This window comes from Daucus carota, chromosome 4, assembly GCF_001625215.2.
Source record: "Daucus carota subsp. sativus chromosome 4, DH1 v3.0, whole genome shotgun sequence".
Lineage (NCBI taxonomy): Eukaryota > Viridiplantae > Streptophyta > Magnoliopsida > Apiales > Apiaceae > Daucus > Daucus carota.
The window spans coordinates 42424603-42447198 of record NC_030384.2 but is presented as its reverse complement, the minus strand read 5'-3'; the positions used below and the strand labels follow the sequence as shown (position 1 = coordinate 42447198).

At 35.1% G+C, this 22596-nt stretch overlaps 3 protein-coding genes across 8 annotated transcripts; 2 read left to right on the top strand and 1 right to left on the bottom strand.

Moving 5' to 3' along the window:
* Window positions 1–1622: 1622 nt before the first annotated feature.
* LOC108218568 (low-temperature-induced cysteine proteinase) lies at window positions 1623–4748 on the bottom strand. The gene is made up of 5 exons (XM_017391562.2): window positions 4096–4748; window positions 3474–3709; window positions 3154–3294; window positions 2606–3037; window positions 1623–1881 (listed from the first exon to the last, which is right to left on the bottom strand). Exons 1-5 carry the CDS (start codon window positions 4541–4543, stop codon window positions 1792–1794), a joined length of 1347 nt encoding a protein of 448 aa, XP_017247051.1. The 5' UTR covers window positions 4544–4748; the 3' UTR covers window positions 1623–1791.
* A 724-nt stretch (window positions 4749–5472) lies between these two features.
* LOC108217406 (uncharacterized) lies at window positions 5473–6489 on the top strand. The gene has a single exon (XM_017390239.2). It carries the CDS (start codon window positions 5473–5475, stop codon window positions 6487–6489), a length of 1017 nt encoding a protein of 338 aa, XP_017245728.1.
* A 4207-nt stretch (window positions 6490–10696) lies between these two features.
* Window positions 10697–22458, top strand: LOC108218465 (ethylene-responsive transcription factor ERF034). 6 transcript variants are annotated; one of them, XM_017391411.2, is made up of 7 exons: window positions 10697–12743; window positions 14215–14308; window positions 15227–15310; window positions 19030–19165; window positions 19275–19466; window positions 20090–20140; window positions 21313–22458. In XM_017391411.2, exons 6-7 carry the CDS (start codon window positions 20130–20132, stop codon window positions 22232–22234), a joined length of 933 nt encoding a protein of 310 aa, XP_017246900.1. In that variant the 5' UTR covers window positions 10697–12743; window positions 14215–14308; window positions 15227–15310; window positions 19030–19165; window positions 19275–19466; window positions 20090–20129; the 3' UTR covers window positions 22235–22458. The 6 variants fall into 6 exon arrangements, with proteins under 6 accessions (XP_017246900.1, XP_017246891.1, XP_017246890.1 ...); XM_017391402.2 differs by having other exon boundaries at window positions 21303–22458; XM_017391401.2 differs by having other exon boundaries at window positions 20056–20140; window positions 21303–22458.
* The last annotated feature ends 138 nt before the right edge of the window (window positions 22459–22596 follow it).

The window sequence follows — 22596 nt, the reverse complement described above, 5'->3', positions numbered from 1 at the left end:
TTGAAACTTGATGGAGATTTTACCCGTAAATCTCTCTCAATCAATTCACTAGTAAAAAAAAAGGATCTTTTTAAAAATACCCATCTGTAAAATTAGTTTTTTTAAAAATACTACCATCTTTTTCATTGTTTTTAAAAATACCTTTTCATAAATTTTTTTTTTTCAAAAATACGATTTGCAACTTTTGCAACCTCATTTGCAACCTTGGGCGGCGCAGCCGTAAAAGTTGCAAATGAGGTTGCAAAAGTTGCAAATGAGTTTGCAAAAGTTGCAAATGAGGTTGCAAAAGTTGCAAATAAAAATGGAAAGTTGCAACTGTTGCAACTGTTGCAACTGCAATTGCAACTAGTTCAACTGAAATGTAAGTTGCAAATGAGGTTGCAAAAGTTGCAAATGAGGTTGCAACTGCAGTTGCAACTTTTGCAACTGCAGTTGCAACTTCATTTGCAACCTCAGTTGCAACTAAATGCAACTGAAAACTATATATAGTTGCAAATGAGGTTGCAAAAGTTGCAAATGAGGTTGCAACTGCAGTTGCAACTTTTGCAACCTCAGTTGCAACTAAATGCAACTGAAAACTGTAAGTAACAACAGATGTATGGTGTGCCCCTGGCGGGGCCATTAGATTACAATAGAATCAACTGAATGCAACCATATGCAACTGAATGCAACCATATGCAACTGAATACAACCATATGCAACCATATATGCAATTACAAATCCTGATTTCAAGTTCCAGTTTTCAAATGTCATTTTCGACCTCAAGTTCCAGGTTGCAACACGGCTGGCGCCGCCTGTAGTTGCAAATGAGGTTGTAAAAGTTGCAAACAGTATTTTTGAAAAAAAAAATTTATGAAAAGGTATTTTTAAAAATAATTCTGGAAGGTAGTATTTTTGAAAACAATAAAAGAAAAGGTAGGTAGTTTTGTAGATTTCCCTAAAAAAAATCATACGAGAAAAGTCCTTTTAATTTCCGCCCACAATTTTCTTAAATATATAATTAAAAATAACTTTTATATTTTTTTTGGGTTATGCTAGATATCCAAAAATATATCCCAATTTTTTTAAAAAAAATTAATTGAGAATTTTTGATTGGTTCCACCCACGTTACAAATAATGAACTTCTACATACACATAAATCCATTAATTAAAAGGAGCCATTTGTTTAGCATATATCATTTAGAAAAAAAAATTGAGTTGAAATTTGAGATAGTATTATTACTTTTTATTATTTTCTCCCGTTCAAATATTGGGATTAAATTTCAAGGGAAAAAGAAAAGGAGAAAGAAAGAAAGAAAGAAAGAGAGAAAGAGAGAGAGAGAAGGCTCTAGCACCAAAATCTGTTTCAGAGTAAAAACATAACATCTGAAGTCGTCTCGATTTATAGGTCCATTTTGGAATAAACACACATATTAAGAAAAAGTTGGTTAGATATAATCTTATCTCATGTATCATTAATTAGTGCATTATTTAGTGCATTGAAAAATGAGAATAATGTTGAGTTTAAAAAAAAGCACAATTAATATATAGATAAATTTGTATTGAAAGAAGAGAGGGACAAGTATTATGGTACAATTTTTTTTCCCAAAATGGACCTATAAATTGAGACGGAGGGAGTATAGTTCTTCACTTGCATAATACTACTAATGTTCTCGTACAACATCACCAGATGAATAATCAATGTGTACGTACAACAAGTTATACCGGATCAACCGATTTCTAACATGTAGAATTGTAGATAGTACAATAATCACTTATCTGTAGTACTACTTAAGATTACTGGAAAGGCCTCTACATATTCCAGTCTCTAAGAAGGGAATTCCAGTTTCCTGAAGATCTTTTATTCCCAAGCTCCTTCACCAGAGTGTAATTGCCTGTTTGCTGCAATTTCAGAGCATCCGATTAGAGACGTAATCTGCTCATATTTTTGTTACCAGCAGGAAATGGTATCCGTGATTGTCCAAAAATAAATAAAATGGTATCCATAGTAGAGAGTCTAGTTAAAGTAATCAAGCAGAGAAGATACTCTCAACACACTATCATAGAATGGATATACTTATATGGTTAGAACATTGCATGTCACGTATAGAAGCTGTTTAAGATCGATATAAACCACAAAGGCTATTAAGAGATGCAAAGAAAGATCCTGATTCCTGACAATGAAAAATCTTAATTTCTGATTTGAAACAACAGTAAGAACTTTGTATTAAACAGAGAGTAAGAAATGATAAATGCAATTTGTTGTTCTCATTGTTATTTTGTACTAGCAAGTATAACTTCTATGGTTATACACAGATTAACTAGCACCGAAAATCCCCAGAAGAAAAACAAACTAGCTTATATAGCAGACTACTTAATGACGGAAAAACAAACTAGCTGATATACCAAAAACCTTGTAGAAACAACTTTGTTTTGGCGACAATGAGAACATAAGTTGTGTAAAAATTATAATGAATACTTATCAGATGTCTGATGCACAATCAACACAACCAAGGAACCTTTTAAATCGTACTAGGCAAAAATTAAGCAACTTAGACAGCCATGTATTGTATAACGGGATAACATTATTTAATATATAAATGTAAAGCCTGGAACTAAGACAAACCTTGAGGCACAGGTTTCTGTTGGTATCACAGATTGGATAATCATTAGGGCAGCAGTGTTTATGATCATCACAGCATACTGCTGAATCTAACCCGCAACATTTCCATGTCAGGCAAAAACCAAGAAGGCTCCATGAACAACAGCAAGTTTCCCCTTCTGAGCAGGAATATAGAAGACTGCATTTTGTAGGAACTGGAGATGGAGAGGGCGGTGGGTTCGGGCTAGTCTTGGTTGGATATGACGCCATCATGTTTATCCCACAAATACCTTGGGAATTTCCATTATTGCGTTGCATGTACATATAGCCATCCATTCCCCACTGCTTTCCCCATGAATTCTTCAGAATCCAATAATCAACTCCATCTTCCGAACCATAGCCCACAATTAATACAGCATGATCCAAATAAGTTGAGCATGGTCCGCTGAATATTCCCTGTTTCAAGAATCATGAAATTACAATGGGAAACCACAACTGTTTAGGTTTTCATTTCCTAGTGCCATGTGAGATCGTGACAAAAGTGCAATACATTTTAAACCAACAATACAAACCTTTGAGTACAACTGAAAGTCTCTTTCACTGCCGCATATACCTACACTCACAGGCTGAGCTGCCACAGCTTCTAATAGCTGTGCCTCATCATTCTCCCGCACATCAACATAACCATCAATGGTTACCACATGCCTATTCAACTGCAGGATCAATAAACTGTGGATTTGAGATGGGATTTTTACATGGATGCAGATAACCATCACAAGTACAGAATTTTACACGGTTGATATAAAAGACTTGGAAATGATGTACATAGAACAGAGGGTCTGTGGGAATAGATTTGAAAAAAATACAGAGATGAAAACACAGAAAAAATTACTTTGTCTTTGTCGCATGTTGTTTCCCTACTTTTGTAAGGGTAGTCATCCTCTGTATCAATCCCTTTATTGTCGATAACAAACTGATAAGCATAGTCCATAAGTCCACCATCACAGCCCAAATTATAGGATCTATCACAATCGACCAGCTCCTGCTCAGATAGACTTGTAAGAGATCCGGTGACAATTTGATTAATACCTTCCATTGCTCCCGTTGCTGAGAATGACCAGCATGCACCTAAAAAATACATCACAAACATTTTCACTTCTAGATCCTACCAAAATAATTACTATAACATTGTGGGGACGAAAATAGGCACTGGGACAAGACATTGCACCAATATTCATATGTACTATTCCGGATAATAGCATAATTGTAGAAAGTACTAGACTTTGCCTTATTCTTCTTAAACATCTGTAACCAATCACTCATTACACACCACAAGAAAGCTTTCGCTCGGCTTATCACTTACTGAACTAAACTTAAAGTATCAATCTCCCCGTATGCACAAGAATAATGAAATGAATTTACAAAAAAATTGCACGAGGCCAAGCATAAAACACATAAAAAACAATAGTTCATACAAAATAAAAACACAGAGTGATCAAATTTCAGAAACATACCGCAACTGCCCTGATCTTTAACATTCGTGACCGCGCCTTTATCCCTCCAGTCCAGTGAAGAAGGAATTTCAGCTTTCCTCACACCACTAGAGCCTTTAACAATCGATGATCCACGCTTCATTCTGATCAACTTATCATTCCCACCAGCTGATAAACCCAGCCTAGAAGCCTTAAACTCCTGGTTTGTAAGATCAGCAAAGGCATTCAGCGACAAAGTGTACAATGATGACGACGAATTAGCTGCTAAATCGTTGTTGTGTTGGGTAATATAAGCATAGTTTTCTTCAAACACTTTGAACCTTGACAGCTTCTCTTGCTCGGAAGCGTATGTTTTGCCATGAGTGACACACCAGGTCTGAAAGAGATCATAAGTTGTACTAGATGAATGTATGCAACATGGTATGTGTAACAAAAGTACAAAAAACAACAACGAATATAACTGATTCATTTGTCTGGAAAGAGTCTGGGTGTTTTGTCTGGATTTGTTTTGGTGGAGATTTTGTGCAGATAATGTGGTTAGTTAAAACGGGTAGGTGGGCTTTTGTGATTGGAGGTTGTAGAGGAGTCGTGCTTGAGCCAGGTAGCTAAACACAAGCTTCACCAAGCATTGTGGACTAGTAGTTGTAGTATAGTGTTTCCAAGAGGCCACGCGGCTACTAGGGAGACCCGGAGTTGCTCTTTTGATTTTTCAGCTAAGTGATTTAATAATAATTATTAATTATTACTTCTTGGCTGTTATAAATGAACTACGCGTGTGATTGTCAAAGAAGGAGCTGTCAACTCATTTACCAATACCATGTAATTGAATAGCCTACCATTTTATCCTCTCAACACACGGTTAACAGCTTATGTTCATACTACTGATGTATCTGATTTTTACTATAAATAGCCTTGTACAGATGAGTTATAGATAACTATCTGAATAAGAATTGTGCGCTTAATACTCTGTCAGAATATTACCTCTTCTTCTTTTCTTTTATAAACTTCTTCTTTTCTTTTATAAAGTTTTATAACACGTTATCAGCACGAGTCTCTGCCCGAGTTTCATTTCGATATAGGAGTACAAAATTTTATCCGGGTTTATTTCGATAAAGGAGTACAAGATTTTGTGCGGGTTTATTTCGATAAAGGAGTACAAGATTTTATCGGGGTTTTATTTCAACGAAGAAGGTACGCTCTAACTTATTTATTTTATTTTATAAACACCCTTGTCATTATTATAGTTTTTAATTTTGCCTATATTGTTGTTTAAATTAAAGATTCATGTTGCATGATTATAATATTTATCGTTTTATATTATAAATTTATTATGTGACACATGATTAATTAATTTATTTACCAACATGTTATATTATTGTGTCGTATTTTAAATTCAGAATGGCGAATCTTGCAAAATTAGAGTTCGTTGCCTTGGATGTTTCTGGAAATAATTATCTGTCATGGGTCCTTGATGCGGAATTACACCTTAGTGCTAATGGCCTAAAAGATACTATTGACCCAGAAAAAATCCCAACTGTTGAACAAAATGCAAAAGCAATTATCTTTCTTAGGCATCACATCCATGAAGACCTAAAATCTGAATACCTCACTATCAAAAATCCACTCACTCTTTGGAATAATCTCAAGGATAGATTTGATCACCAGAAACTTGTTCACTTGCCATCTGCCCGATATGACTGGATTAATTTGAGGCTACAGGATTTCAAATCTGTAGCTGAATATAATTCTGCTCTTTTCAAGATAAGCTCAAAATTAATTTTATGTGGTGAAAATATTACTGATGCTGAAATGATTGAAAAGACCCTCTCAACCTTTCACCCCAACACTATGATCCTGGCTCAACAATATAGGGAGCGGAATTTTCAGAAATATGGCGAGCTGATATCTCTCCTTCTTGTGGCTGAAAAGAATAATGAGTTGTTATTGAAAAACCATCAGATACGTCCCACAGGCTCTGCCCAGTTACCTGAAGTACATAACACGTCATTCCAGAAGAATGAACGTGGGAAAGGGCATAGAGGAGGACGAGGTTATGGACGAAACCGTGGACGTGGAAATTTCCGTGGTCGGTTTCGCAATCAATATCATTCTGGCCACCTGAAGTGGCAACGTGATGGTTACAACAAGTGCCAACGTGAAGTGTCAAACAAAAGAAAGGCACCCCAAGAAGGAGAAAAACGAGATATATGTCATAGGTGTGGAACTGAGGGACACTGGCAACGTACTTGTCGCACACCAAAACATCTTGTTGATCTCTACGAATCATTCAAAAGGAATACTGGAAAGAGAGTGGAAACAAACTTTGCTAGTTATAATCAAGTTAATGAACCAGTCAATAAGGCCTCAAATGAAATAGACACTGGTGCTAATCTTTATTATGGTTTAGATGACTAGGCTTCATATGTATTGTCTTACTTTACTTATTTCCGTTGCGTTTTATGTGTTTTCATTATGTACTCGTTTTATGTAATTGTTTCATGTTGTTGTTCTATGTACTCGGTGTGTTTTTAATAAAGATGTTTTTCGTTTATATATGTGTATAGAGATGGAAGATATATGCATTGTTGACTGCGCAACCACACACACTATTTTACAGAGTCAGAAATACTTCTCACAGTTGACTAAAACCAACTCACATGTCTGGACGGTATCGGGTACATCAAATATAATAGAAGGTTTTGGGAAAGCCAGTTTTATTCTACCAAATAAGACACACATACACATACAAGAGGCTCTATACTCTAGCAAGTCAACTAGAAACCTACTGAGTTTTAAAGATATTCGTCTTAATGGGTTTCACGTCGAAACGACTAATGAGAATGAAAAAGAATACCTTCTCATCACCTCAAACACCGTTGACAATAAAAAGGTCCTAGAAAAATTTCACTCGGTTTCTTCGGGATTATATATCACGAATATACGAGTTATTGAATCTCATAGTGTCAACATCCCCAAAGTCATAGACCCAAAACTACTTTCCCTTTGGCACGAAAGACTCGGTCATCCAGGAGTATCTATGATGCGTCGTATCGTTGAAAATTCTGTAGGACATCCGCTTAAAACACAAAAGATAATACCCCAAGATGAACTTCATTGTTCAGCATGTTCCTTAGGAAAACTGATTGTCCGACCATCTCCAGTTAAGCTTCAAACCGAGTCCCCGAAATTCTTAGAAAGAATTCAAGGTGACATTTGTGGCCCTATTCATCCATCTTCTGGCCCATTTAGGTACTTTATGGTTTTAATTGATGCGTCAACTAGATGGTCCCATGTATGCCTACTTACAACCCGAAACACGGCCTTTGCCAAATTACTTGCCCAAATCATTAAACTACGAGCTCAATTTCCTGATCATCCCATTAAATCAATCCGACTAGATAATGCTGCTGAATTTACATCTGCAACTTTTAATGATTATTGCATGTCAGTAGGAATATCAGTCGAACACCCGGTAGCTCACGTACATACACAAAATGGTTTAGCAGAATCCTTAATTAAAAGACTTCAACTTATTGCCCGTCCCTTACTCCTAAGAGCAAAGTTACCTATATCTGTTTGGGGTCATGCAATACTTCATGCTTCAAATATAATTAGAATAAGGCCTTCTGCTTACCACAAACAATCCCCTCAAGAATTAGTTCTTGGTCAAGTGCCTAATATCTCTCATTTAAAAGTTTTTGGTTGTGCTGTGTATGTTCCTATATCACCTCCTCAAAGAACTAAAATGGGATCTCAAAGAAGAATTGGTATATATGTTGGTTTTGATTCTCCGTCTATTATAAGGTATCTGGAACCATTAACTGGTGATGTATTTACTGCTCGGTATGCTGATTGTCATTTTGATGAATCCATGTTTCCTACATTAGGGGGAGATAAAATTTTGCATAAATTAAATTCAGAAATATCATGGAATGCCTCAGGATTAAATGCTATTGATCCACGTACTAAACAATGTGAATCTGAGGTTCAAAGAATTATTCATATGCAAAATATTGCCAATCAAATGCCAGATGCTTTTAATGATTCTAGAAATATTGTGAAGTCATATATACCTGCTGTAAATGCTCCGGCCAGGATTGAAATCCCTGGCAATAAATCAATTTCAGAGGAATTGATTGGTGATTCAAAGCCACGCCAAAAGCGTGGTAGACCTATTGGTGCAAAAGATATTGTACCACGAAAACGGAAATTGATTGGAATTGCCCCAGAAGTGGCAAAAGTTTCAGAAAATACCCCAGAAGTGGTATTGCCTCCTGAAGAGGTTCAAGCCCCTGAAGTGGCTGTAACAAAACCTCCTGAAGAGGAAATTGCCACAAAAGTGGCACATGCCCCAGAAGTGGAAAATGCTTCCATAGAAGCAAAGGTACCTAAGAATTATGAGATCTCAATGAGTTATGTACATAACGGGAAGTTATTGGATCGTGAGAGTATTGAAATTGATGATGTGTATGCTTTTTCTGTGGCATTTGATATCATTATGAACTCTGATCCTGAACCACAAAGTGTGGAAGAATGTCGACAAAGAGATGATTGGCCAAAATGGAAAATTGCAATTCAAGAAGAATTGCAATCATTGCGCAAAAGAAATGTATTTGGACCCGCAGTCCAAACTCCAACTGGGGTAGTCCCTGTTGGGAATAGATGGGTATTTGTACGAAAACGAAATGAGAGAAATGAAATTGTGAGGTATAAAGCCCGGCTTGTAGCCCAGGGATTCTCTCAAAGACCTGGTTTCGATTACCAGGAAACATACTCTCCTGTGATGGATGGAGTTACCTTTCGTTTTCTAATGGGTATGGCTTGTATGGAAAAACTAGAAACACGTTTGATGGACGTCGTGACAGCATACCTATATGGATCACTTGATAGTGATATTTATATGAAAATCCCTGAAGGATTAAATATAGAGGACACTAAGCCTCGACATTTATATTCTGTTAAATTGCAACGATCATTGTATGGTTTGAAACAATCTGGTCGTATGTGGTACAACAGGCTTAGTGAATACTTATTGAATGATGGATATGTTAATAATCAAGTGTGTCCTTGCATTTTCATTAAACGATCATCAGCTGGTTTTGTTATTATTGCTGTATATGTGGATGATTTGAATATTATCGGTAATACTGAAGATATTACTAATGCTGCTAACTATTTGAAAAATGAGTTTGAAATGAAAGATCTTGGAAAGACAAGATTTTGTTTAGGTATACAGGTGGAGCACTTATCTTCAGGAATATTTGTTCATCAATCGAACTACACTGAAAAGATTCTTGATCGATTCTACATGGACAAAGCTCATCCACTAACCACACCAATGGTTGTTCGATCACTTGAGGTTGAAAAGGATCCTTTCCGTCCTAGAAAGAAAGATGAAGAGGCTCTTGGACCTGAGACTCCATATCTCAGTGCAATTGGCGCTCTCATGTACCTCGCAAACAACACACGACCTGATATTGCATTTGCAGTGAACCTGTTGGCGAGATTTAGTTCTGACCCTACTAAAAGGCATTGGGATGGAATCAAACATATATTCAGATATCTTCGGGGAACAATTGATCTTGGGTTATTCTTTCCAAGCAGTTCAAGATCACAACTAACTGGATATGCAGATGCTGGATACATGTCAGATCCTCACTTTGGACGATCACAGACTGGATATTTGTTTACATATTGTGGTACTGCTATTTCTTGGAAATCTACAAAACAAACTATGGCTGCAACTTCATCAAACCACGCAGAGTTATTAGCAATTCATGAAGCAAGTAGAGAATGTATTTGGCTAAGGTCTGTCATTCAACATATTCGAGAATCATGCGGATTATCAGGAATCTCAAATAGCCCCACAGTATTATTTGAAGACAACTCAGCCTGCATTAAACAACTAAAGGAAGGATATATTAAAGGAGATCGAACAAAACACATATTGCCAAAATTCTTCTATACTCATGAACTTCAAGAAAATGGTGATATTGATGTACAACAAGTTCGCTCATGCGATAATTTGGCGGATATACTTACGAAGTCACTACCTACATCAACATTTGAGAAGCTGCGAAATAATATGGGTATGCGGAGATTAAAAGGTTTGCTACATCAAGATATCAACATGTGAGACATTTTATTCAGGGGGAGGCTGTACTCTTTTTCCTTCGTCAAGGTTTTTTATCCCATTGGGTTTTTCCTTGCAAGGTTTTAACGAGGCAGTCAATCCTTGTAATAATAACCCACATTGACAATCAAGGGGGAGTGTTATAAATGAACTACGCGTGTGATTGTCAAAGAAGGAGCTGTCAACTCATTTACCAATACCATGTAATTGAATAGCCTACCATTTTATCCTCTCAACACACGGTTAACAGCTTATGTTCATACTACTGATGTATCTGATTTTTACTATAAATAGCCTTGTACAGATGAGTTATAGATAACTATCTGAATAAGAATTGTGCGCTTAATACTCTGTCAGAATATTACCTCTTCTTCTTTTCTTTTATAAACTTCTTCTTTTCTTTTATAAAGTTTTATAACATTGGCAAAATAATAATAAGCTCCACATTTTACTATTTAAGCTCTAATTCCATATTTTATATCACATTTAGCCATGCTTTCTACACATGTTTCATCCATGTTATAGGTGATTATGCTATTTGGGTAAATAAAAAAATTGAAATGAAGCTTAAATAGTAAAGTTTGGAGCTTATTTATCCATTCCTTTTTTTTATATCGAGATGAGATATCTTTTTTGCTATCTGAATACCAGACAATCATGATCCGCTGGATAATACTCTTCGAAAAGAGTGTTTTATATATGATGCATGTTCGGTCTGACACTATTTATTTATTTTTTATTTTTTTATTTTTTTATTAGGCCTCGCAGTATTTAGTTACAAATATTTCTCATCAGAGAATGGTCCTAATAACCATACACCCTAGAAAAGGGAAAAATGGTGCGATTTGCGCTGTCACCCGTTTATTAATTTAAGAGAGAATATATGTGAAAGCATTTTTAATATTTAATCACTATATGTATTTATATGACTCACTAAATTTGTATTACTGGTGACTCGCGTGCAACATCTTTAACTCAACAACACTCTTTTGCTCGAGCTCCTCAGCTAGTATTGTTATTATTTCTTTGTCACACCCTTATTCCAACGGACGGATTATTGTCCATTTCTTGCAAAATAATTACTCATTTTGCTTATTTTGTATCTCATTTTTTATATTAGAATTAAATCGATATAAAATCTCATCAGTTATACGTCGAAACTCTTTGCTTTTATGATCGCCAGTTTTTAGATTCTAGATCTGTATAGTTGATACCATCTTTAAAAAAAAATTATTTAATTTTTTTAATAAATATTATATATATTCAAATTTCTTCCTAGAAAAATATTTACTAAAAGTATTAGTTCAGTATACAGTCAACATATTATATACTTATATATATTAAGCGTAAGAGAGATAATTTGGTCGCATGGTCACATGGTCCAAAGGCTTATCATCCGTTGTATTGTATATTGAACAAATAAGAACCGTTGGATTAGAACAAAATTAACTTCTAATTCTATAAAGCAACTGATATCTACTTGCATATTTATAATTCCTTTTTTAAATCCAAAACAAATTCTGTTTTTCACATGTGTATGATTTTTTTAAATCCAAAATAAATATTTCCTACCAGTTTTAATTGTAGAATCTATAAATCGCACCGTCATAAAATTAATTTTATCTAATATATTTTAAGATTAATAAGCCGGATATTTTAATCCAAAATTAATATTTCCTAACAGTTTTAATTGTAGAATCACATAAATCGCACCGTCACAAAATTATTTTTATCTAATATATTTTAAAATTAGTAAGCCATATTTAAATCATATTATGATAATTCTAATATAAAATACATTTATAAATATAATCTAATGGAAGTTGACGTCACATATTTTACTCAATATATACTAAAATTTGATATAAAAAAATTTAATACCTTGGCATGATACATAGGAGAAAAGGAATGACTTGATTACAATAATTTATTTGAAGCCATTAATGACTATGACGATGTATTTTATACTGCATCGCCACTGTCGGATGATATAACATGTGTGACCATTTTATTTATTTACAGAAACAAGTCTGAAAAGTATGTCCTATATATTCATACAATAGTTCTGACTTACAAACAAATCATAATTTCAAATTTTATTTGATTGAAAATTTTAATTTATTATTTATAAATTAAATTCTTTCACACCATTTACAATATAATTAAAAAGCTTATAAATAATTAAAAAGCTCCCGTGCCTTGCACGAGCTATAAGCTAGTATCTGTTTTTTTTTTTTATCAAATAAGCTATAGTATCTGTTAAAAACATTAAGTAGTATATGTATTAAAAACACTAGAGTATTAGTTAACGGTCGTTAATTATTGTATACATAAATATATTATTTTATAAACCGAAAATTCTGAAGAAAACAGTAAGAAAATATAAAATTGTAACGGGAAGTGAAAGTAGTAGGTAGCCCGCGCAGATCACCTGTTCGGTCTAATGTCTCACCGGGAAAGTGAACCTAGTCCACTTTGTGTTTTGCCCTAATCAAATTCAACTGTCCGGCAGTCACGCAATCTCTGAGAAAACATGGTATCAACTTTTCTTCTTCACTTTATATGTCTCTCTGCTATGTAATTCTATATAAACTGCTTTTCTCCTCTTGCGTTACAAGTGCACGTTGAACGATACACATGCTAAAATACACTCCTCTATCAAGCTTGTTTCTGTTAGTAATCAGGTTTTTTTTTGCCCCTAATAAACTTGCAAACTTGATTTCCAAAATGAGCTCAACTGCTCGGAGATATTAGCCTACAGGCTAGAATGCTATACCAGCTATCCTATTTTTAGTAGGAAGATAAAAGATGAAAGAGATGAGGCAGTATTCTAATTTTCACATCATAGCATCCCGATTTCATGGGATCATAGTCCCGATATTAGAATTTATGCATTATAAAACGTCATTATTATTCCTGAGGATTATAATATACTTTAAATTATCCAATCTTATGTTTGTTTACGAGGATTAATTGTAATATTGGATTATAATCCTTCAACTCTAATAATATGTTTGTTTTGAGGGATAACATATGGGATTGGACTATTAACCTTTAAATGTTTCAATCCCATGATTGTTTTACATAGGATTATGGTGAAGGGATTATAATCCTTTTAAAAAATGACGGGGTTTATATCAAAGTGGGCACTCATTAGACTCAAATGTTTCACTCGACTTACCGTTCCCAACTGGGGCTCATTTAAACCACTTAAGTCATTATACATATTATTCTATTAAATTTCTCGAAAAAAGTAATATAAAATATCATAGAATGGAGGTCACCTACTGATGTACTACTTGTAGGATAAGTATCTGACGGAGAAAATATAAAAAACAAAGAGTGATTCCAAGTCCAATGTATTAATTTTGTCAGTTTTTCCGTAATTATTTTTGAGAAATTTAACGTATTGGGATATATGGTGATTTAAGTGGTTTAAACGAGTCCCCGTTGAGAACGGTGAGTCAAGTGAGACATTTGAGTACAATGAGTGGGCACTTTGATGATTGTAATACAATTTGCAGTTCACTTCTCACCGCAACTAATCTTTCCAACCAAAATGCCTATATGTATTATAAGTGCTTTGTGTTTCCCGTTTGGGAGTATTTTTGTTTTTATATATCACACAACACTGCGTGTACTGAACGTTCCACGGAACAGCATATATTTTAGTTTATGAAAAGGAGATTGACGAGACTCTCTGCCTTGATGATATTTCATGGATTTGTGAACTTAATACACACATCATTAATGATATTTCAGGGATTCCTGAACTTGATACATGCATCACAAAGACAGGCCTTGCTAGTGTTTAACCTTTTTTAGAACAATAAATTATTGTACCTTGATAATCAATTAGTCTGGGAATAAATATTATTGATAACTCCGTTATTTTGTTTTTGTTGCTGGTGTGCCACGATACTGAAGTCCTACCTACAGTAGTATCTGGTGTGAGAGCTGTTTCAAGAATTTTTGAGTTTCAATACACTAAAATTCTGATTTTTCAGGGGTAAAGACCTTTATACACCAAGCCCTACTTTGTTAAGAGAATCTGACTGGTACTTTGATTAGGCAATCATCAAAGTTTGTGCTGAGCCAATGGTACAGTTCGTGCAAGTTTCATTTGAATGAATTTTAGTGTTTCACTTATCCTTCCAATGGGTGGTCATGGCGGGAATATCATAATTTTTGTAGGTGACGGCTATTATACATTAATGAAATTCCACAAAAAAGTTCAATACAGTTCAAATGGGGTGACATGTTGATACAATAGTCCCTTGTACATCTCATTTAGTCAATGGTTCCTTCGGCCCATCATTATGTACTCTATAACCCCAGGTTTATGAATTACAATGTCAAGCTTTAGCAACCTTTCTTTACATAAAATAATGTTGAGCAATGCTACTTATTTTAAATCACTATTAAACTTAAAAGAAAGTTTAGTGCTCTTCTTTGTTAAGTCGTCTTTCAGAATTTAAAGCCAAACTCCAATTCAATTGACATAAAGAAGTAGTTCACCTGGTTAATAATATTGAAGGCGGATGTAACATACCTCAGTATATAATGCTGCCTAGTGCCTTCTTTAACTTTCGACATCTTTGCCGGATAATAAAATTGATGTGATATGACAAATTGATCGGAGTTTTTAATTTCTATGCTATATTGCAAAAAAAAAAGGAAGTCCAGTTATGATCTATTTTGTGAATATCTGTCCTAATTAACAGGGACATTTCTATAATCTGTCTTGTTTATGAAGTTCTTGTTTCTTTAGGCGGGGGTAGCAAAATTTATGCTCTTAAGTGATATGGGTGATACACACTACTTGATTTAAAGAATTTTATAAGAATATGTTTTTTATTGTATGCCCTACCACTCTCAAAAATATGCAGAGGGGTTAGGATATAGAATTTTTTTGATATGAGAGTGTATATATTTCTTAAAGTTCATGTTATCAGCATTTGTTGGATTTCTATCTGTTTACACATTCTTCTGATCTAAAACTTTGTTTGCCTGTTGCAGGTTAGCTTGTTAGAAGATTCCGGATCATAGTAAGAAGATAATGATGACTATAGCTTCAACTTGATATGCGATAACAGCGATAAGGTAAAGAGCTTGAACTTATATGTTATCATCCTGTCAAAAGCTCTACTTGATCTGTAATCCCGGAACTAATGACATATCAATGTTATGTAAAATCGCCTCTCTCAGCGTCTCTTTGGTACTTTATTAATTTATCTATAGATATGTTAAAATTCATAGGATGCTAATGTAATAATTGCATAGTGCTCATTGGATATACCTACTGATAATTTGGTTATAATATAGATATGTTTCGCTATTGATGGAGTAAAACACGATTATCTTATATATCCCTCGTAATTTAGATTTGTTTAATATATATTAACTGTTTAGAAATGGCGATCTGGTTCCAACATATGCAATCAAGTGAAAGAGGGCGGTAAAAAAGATATAAACCAGTATAGTTTCAGAATAAGATCGCCAAGAATTATGATATTAATTTTCCAAATGCACTAAAGATCTATATGTACCAATGCTAATTATAAGGCATTATATTTATATAGCAGATTATACTTCTCGGTCAGACTGGGGAGGAATTTAGTTTTTAGTTTGCAGTTGATACTAATTACTAAGAGTAGTAGCTGATGATGGGTTTTTTGCAAGTCACTAGACTCACTATGTCGTCATGTTTTCCTTGTTTCCCAACTCGTATGCTTATGTACGCAGAGTTGCTGACAACATATATTTTTCAGGCACCTTTACCCAAGCTTATGTACAAATATGTATGCATGCACGTGCAAGTGTGTGTGCGAATTGGAGACTTAGTACTTGTTTATATGTAAATCCAATCCATAGAAAGACATGTTCTGTGATGATAATTGGTTAATGATCTCTTTAGAAATTAGATGTGCCAATAGTTGTGGTTCAAGCTTCAAGGAGCATACAATTAGTTCTAGTTAAACCCACCTGAGGCTCATTGATTGATTAGCTTTATAATATTTTAATGAAAATTTAAAGAGTTGTCAAAAGAAATTGCACTGGTGAAGAACTCATTTGTATATACTTAGTCTCTCCTTTTTCCAATCATATACTTTAGACTCATGATTTGACTCGAGTCCTATGCATTTTTTGAAGACAAATTAATTCTATTTCTTAAATAAATCTAGAGCAAACTTGTCACATAGTGATGGAGTAGCGGAATATATGTCTAATTGGGTATCATCATGGTGAGTTTGAGTTTGTATTCCGAATTTAATACATGTTAGTATAAGTATCAATCTTGTATAACTGGGAAATTTTGATTTAAATACATGTACTTGTTAAGAAACATTGGCATTTAGAATGTTGATATCATTGATGTGCTCCTCCTACCTTTTTCTTTGCCACGGACTTCCAAATCTACCTCCGTGGCAGCCACCACACTCACTGAACCTGATATTTCTGATAATCCATTCACAACCTTGATGCCAAATATTGGACGCCTCTACTGTGACCCTAGCTGGGTGCAGGAAAATATTATCTAAAGGGGTTTTATATCAAAATGGTCACTGTTATTGTCAAAATATTTCACTTAGCTACCCCATCTCTAAGGGGACTCATTTAAAGCACTCGAATCACTATATATATCACTCTGTTAAATATTTTTCAAAATTTAACAAAACTGGGTACTTTTTTTATAATAGAATAGTTTATACATAGGCACTTCTAATTTTTTGTTTTGATCACTAAAAATCAAGTACGAGAACAAAATAAGGTTGAAGGTGTTTGCAGAAAATTCAACAAAAATATATTACATGTGTCCTTATATGTGTTTTGATGTGCCTCTGCATGTATTTTGTATTATACGAGTCACGTGTTATACACTTCATCTTGTTACTACGTTTGGGTTGAGTTTTCTGTCGATGTATTTTTTTAATTTGAACAAGTAATATTTATAGCGATTTGAGTGTTTAAAATGAGTCCCCGTGGAGATCAGGTAGCAAGGTGAGATATCTAACGAGAATGATGGTCTCTTGGATTACTCTTATCTAAAGCAATGCCTGGTCTTAAGGTGCATATGGTAAAGGTATATTTTGTGTTGGCTCTTCTTTTATTTTAACTCTAGTAACCCGTTCTTGGAGTCTTAGTCGAAATTACTTGAGGCTCCTTAGTAGAATTTGATTACTACATGTAGTCAACACCTCTGCAGAGGATCTTGTGATCAACTTAACTACTGTTACAGCAGTATGTATAACCCAGGTCATTTGGTATTTTGTTAGGCTCCTGTTTAGTATTGCTCTGGCAAAAGGAAACAATAGGTTTTTTTCCAAAGCAAGTAAAAAACTTAAAAAAACTGTTTCGTAAAATCCGAAAGCAACTTTCTGAGAAGTGCTTTTGCCTTTTGGCCTAAAAGCCGCTTTTATAGCAGGTTCCTTCATGCTTTTGGAAAAAGCTGTTTTTTAGCTTTTTTAAGGAGCATTTATAGGTTTCCTATTAAACCTCACATAAACATTCTTTCTATTCCTCAAAACATGCACATATCAAAATTATTACCACACATTTATCGGATTTTTGCAACCTATGACAGTTTTGAACAACAATCCCAAACTTTCCCTTGTCTCTTTGCTTTTTTAGAGTAAATTGCATTTTGGTGGCGTGTCAAGTTATTCTAGTGTAGTTATTTGCCACATTGTAAAGGCAAACATTTGGGGGACCAAAAATGTAAACGGGACTTTCAATTAGAAATGTTAGACGGCGTTTCGGTATACTTTAATATTGGGTGTCTGTAGGGATAAATTGGTCAACCGTCAACCATTCTTATCTGTCTTCAAAACCGATCAATTGCACATCCATCACACCCACTTTTAAGCCCTCTCCGGCTGCCGAATTTCCTCGTCCGAGCAATTGAAATTCTCTAAACTCTCGCTAAAGAATCTCGTAATCGCTAGAATATTTGTTTTCACTTTGTTCTCGTTCATTAATTTCCAACATATTTTCCCTAAACTAGCCACTCCTTTGGGTACCAATATCTCCCACCACATCGCTCAACACCTAAACACCCAAATCCCAAGAACCTCCTATTGTCGTTCGCTTTCCAACTACATACGAAGTCGCATGGCCCACTGCTTGAGTTAAGTTGGCCGGAAAATCTTCGATTCTGGCTTTTGTTTTATCGACCCATGGCTGATCCGTTGATGTATGTTTTTTTAGTTATCTTCATCCCTTAATTTCACACTGAACTGCTTTGTTTTGGTTTCCAATAATTCGTATAAATCCACCAATACCAAACTAAACTAGTTCAGTCATCTAATTTCAGATTTTGGCCTGCCATAAAAACTTAATGTTTTCACTGTTTTTGTCTCGCCCATACCCTGAAAAACACTGGAAACAACCTCTTTCTGAAAAATAAGGGGTAAAGCTCCAGCAATTGGGACCTTCCCTCAATCTTGTTGCCGCGGGAGCTTTGTGCATTAGGTACGGCCTTTTTGTTTTGCCCAGAACAAAATCCCCCCTAAAATATATATTGTTGGTTGATGAAGTTCCCCTTCACGCTTTGAGTATATGATGTAGTCATCAAAATGTTCAGTTGTAACATACGGTGATCAAACAGCAAACAAATGACTTTACAGGCCATGTACTGCAGTTTATTTGAGTTGCTTTTTTTTCACATATGTGGTGGTTTTATGTAGTTCATCATATGGCCAGATAATAAGGCTTTTTTGGTTTGGGTTATTTTGAGGAAACAAGCTTGTAATCAAATTTTTTCCGAGCTGATCTTTAAGTAATTATTTTGCATAAATCTGTTTAACGTTGCTTGAATGCAGGTTGCAGGATAATTTGCACCAGTGGCAGTCTAGCACTTGCCAGTGAATTTTCAGTAATGATTGCACGAAGTGCATATAATCCTGATTATGTTGAAAGACCATCCGTTGTGGTGTTAATGAAGATCCATATTCTGAGGTATGTATAAAAGCTGCCCTTTCTAAGTAAAATTGGTTGTGTGCTTTCCTTTGACCTAAAAGCATACACAGCTTTTGTTTGGCAAGTGATGTATTTAGTAGTTTTACAGGAAGGTGGACATGGATCCGTTGACACAAGCTCAGGTTGATGCATGCCCTGAAGCAATAATTCTATCGCTGTCCCCGGGTGAGATGGAACAAGAAAATAATATATCTTCGGAGATCTCTAACAAGGCTGAAGAATCGAAGATATCGAGGATTATCCTTAGCCCTGTCTTTGTGCAGTTTGGGAGTTGGTTTCTGTAAGTTCCTAATGTGTTTTTCACACTACAATAACCACTTATGCTGTTCTGCACTTCTGTCTGGGAAGAGATATGCATCATTACAAGAAGTTTTTGTTTGATTTGCATTTCTCTATTTTAGCTTCCCAGAGTGAAAATCTGACATTTTAGTGAAAGCTAATGAACAATCATAATATATTGTATTATGTATAAAAAAAAATCTGGTAATTGCACAATCACGTTCCTTTTGTGATCGATCTTTACACAAATTAGATCCTTGATATATACTAAATTGAAAGGAAGAGGACATTGCTATATGAATTGCACTGGTTCATTTACATTCTATATGCTTAACCTGTAAATTCTACCTTTTCTGGGAATCATTTTTAATATATTTTTACAACACTGCTTTTTGTTACTTTAGGCTTGAAACTATTGTGCTAAGTTGCTTGTTATCATAAATACTTTTGGCCTAATCATGGTGGTTGCTATTTAGTTTGCCTTTCAAAGAAAGCTGTTATGTTCTGCGTACCAGAATAGTTTATTTCCTTAATTATAGATATATTTCTTTGCATCGTAATGTGATATTATAATGTGCTCCTCTTGGCAGAAAAGGAACTAATGTCAACAAAATATTTATACAGAAGCTATAATCTGGTCGTCTACTTCCATGAGATTTAGCAAATGCAAAAAAGGTACACAAATGGATATCTATTCTTTTTAATAGATTTTTGTTGATATATCATAGTAGCATAATATATCGTTGCTTAGAAGAGCATGCAGTATAATATCGTAGTAGAAGATTTTGTTAAAAATGTTATTACTACTATAGTAGATATTACAGATAGTAAGAATGTGTACACTAGTTACATCGGGTGATTGGAATAACTTAGTGCTATCTATTGAAGGGCTTGCAAGTTTGTAACTGCTCATGAAATACTGGTAGAATAGTTACGTGTCAAACATCGAAGTTCAAAACTGATGGACTAAGAAATCCCACGTCTAAACTAGTAGTAATAAATTAGAACTGTTATTGCTCTATATCGTCTACTAGTGAGTTGTGGAATTATTTTCTCAGGACTTATCTGTTTTGTTGGATAGCCACAGAACTCTGACATCACTATCCACATCATTCATTAAATTCTACTTGCATGCAACTCAATTTTTCAAAGATCTATCTCTACCTTTTGTTTCTCTTTAGAGGTGTTCACGGAACCTAATCTAGTCTCTGCTCTCTGCCACGTGAGCACCTAAGCACTTGCCTAATTTCACACATATGCGTGCGCGCACACATATTAAGTTACCGATTCTCCTGAAACCTGTCGAGAGAATGATGTATGGCGGCTTGCACTGTGCCTTCCTTTTGAATTTGCGAACAATATTGGCACTAGTTAAGTGGGGTAATCGTATAGCACTTATGCCCAATTCGTTGCACAGATGAGTTTAGTCTGGTACTTCCCCAGCAATTCATACCAGTGCTATACTCCTTTCTACTGAATATCTATCATGGTTATGTGATACTTGGTATAAAAAAAATTAAAAAAAAAAAAAAAAAACTCTGACAGCACATTAAGTTGACCATCCTCTTCCAAAACATTAAGGTGTTAGTAGAATGATTTAATATGGATATTATATCCGCATGTGTGAGAGATAAAAGTGATGATCATCGAGTGACACTAGTAGATAAACTGGCATTGCCAAGTATCACCTTCCTTCTCTATATGCAGACACGTAGCATCACTTTTCACAGTTCCTCATTATATATACCCTCTTCCAGATCAACTCTTTATCAAGTTATTTCCTATCGAATAACAAATTTCAGAAGTCCAATTTGTATCACAACAATTTTCTAAATAGTAATCTGTAGGTGCATTTCACCGATGTCAAAGGCACTAAGCTTAAGATCTGCAAAATCGGTGATGAAGGTAAGTCAATCGAGCCCAAGAGGCAGAAGAACAAGGGGAGGACCTGATAATTCCTCTTGCAAGTTTAGAGGCGTGAGGCAGCGGACTTGGGGCAAGTGGGTGTCGGAGATAAGCGAGCTTAATCGTGGAAAGCGCACTTGGCTAGGCACTTTTGCAACCGCTGAGGCTGCAGCTATGGCCTATGATGAGGCTGCTGTCAAGCTCTTTGGTTCTGATGCTAAAATCAACTTTCCAGAGAGGCTACCACAAGTGTCATGTCCAGTCCAGGCCACAGCCCCCACTAGCGAAATTCCAGAAGAAGGAATTGTAGAATTGCAGCAGGGTGAGGATCCACCAGCTATGGCCTATGATAAGGCTGCTGGTAAGCTGTCTGGTGGTTATGCTAAGCTTTCTGAGAACATACCTCAGGTGTCATGTCCAGTTCATACGAGAGCCACCACTAGCAAGGACACCCTTATATATTCTGAGGGAATCAAAACTCCTGGAGGACTTACAGAGATGGAGCAGGTTGCATGCCCACCAGGTCCTGAATTCTCTCTTACTACTATTCAGTATGACTGCCTGATAAATGATCTGTTGATTGGTAATTTTGATTATGTTATGAAGAAACAATCCGATGTAGCTCGGATTGTTAACCATGTTGATTTGCAAGGTGATAAAGTTGGGAAGAATGAAGGTAATTTGGGAGAAAAGCTGATTGTGGAATTGCCAAAATCTGACGGTTCTACCTTGTGGGATGAAATCATGGCAACAACTGATTTAGAGAAGATCAAGAACCCAGAGGATTTTTCAGCTGGTGACTTGGACGATGTTTTTAAAGATATCCTGGAAGATGATCTAGGCATAGACATTTCTGGGTTCTGAATAGTGCCTCGCTCACACTGCACCTAAGCTATGATGGATTTTATTTTCTGTCACTTCATGTAATATGTATATAGTCTTAACTATCGAGAGCAAAGAGTTGTGTTACAGTGGATCATACAAGGTCACATGATCTTCTTAAACAATAATGTTTGCTATATATCGAGTTTGTAAAACGAATAAATATGTATGAATAAAATCTGTGATGTTGTTGGCTTTATATAAAATGCCGCTAATAGTACATAAAATGCCTATATAATAAAAAATTGTGTGTACAGATTTGGTAAAAGTTATATTCATCTTGTGTCTGTTCATAATTTCAGAGGGATCTTTATTACATTAGATAACCTTCGACAAAAAAAAAC

Excerpts from the sequence above, each read along its gene's own strand:
- LOC108218465 (XM_017391402.2), top strand. The coding sequence starts at position 20,116 with ATGAGATTTAGCAAATGCAAAAAAG. Across the intron at positions 20,141-21,302 it reads ATTTAGCAAATGCAAAAAAG|TAATCTGTAGGTGCATTTCA; the intron begins GTACACAAATGG and ends TTTTCTAAATAG.
- LOC108218568 (XM_017391562.2), bottom strand. The coding sequence starts at position 4,543 with ATGAATCAGTTATATTCGTTGTTGTTTTTTGTACTTTTGTTACACATA. Across the intron at positions 3,038-3,153 it reads ACTTTCAGTTGTACTCAAAG|GGAATATTCAGCGGACCATG; the intron begins GTTTGTATTGTT and ends TTCTTGAAACAG. Across the intron at positions 1,882-2,605 it reads ACAGAAACCTGTGCCTCAAG|CAAACAGGCAATTACACTCT; the intron begins GTTTGTCTTAGT and ends CTGAAATTGCAG.
- LOC108217406 (XM_017390239.2), top strand. The coding sequence starts at position 5,473 with ATGGCGAATCTTGCAAAATTAGAGTTCGTTGCCTTGGATGTTTCTGGA.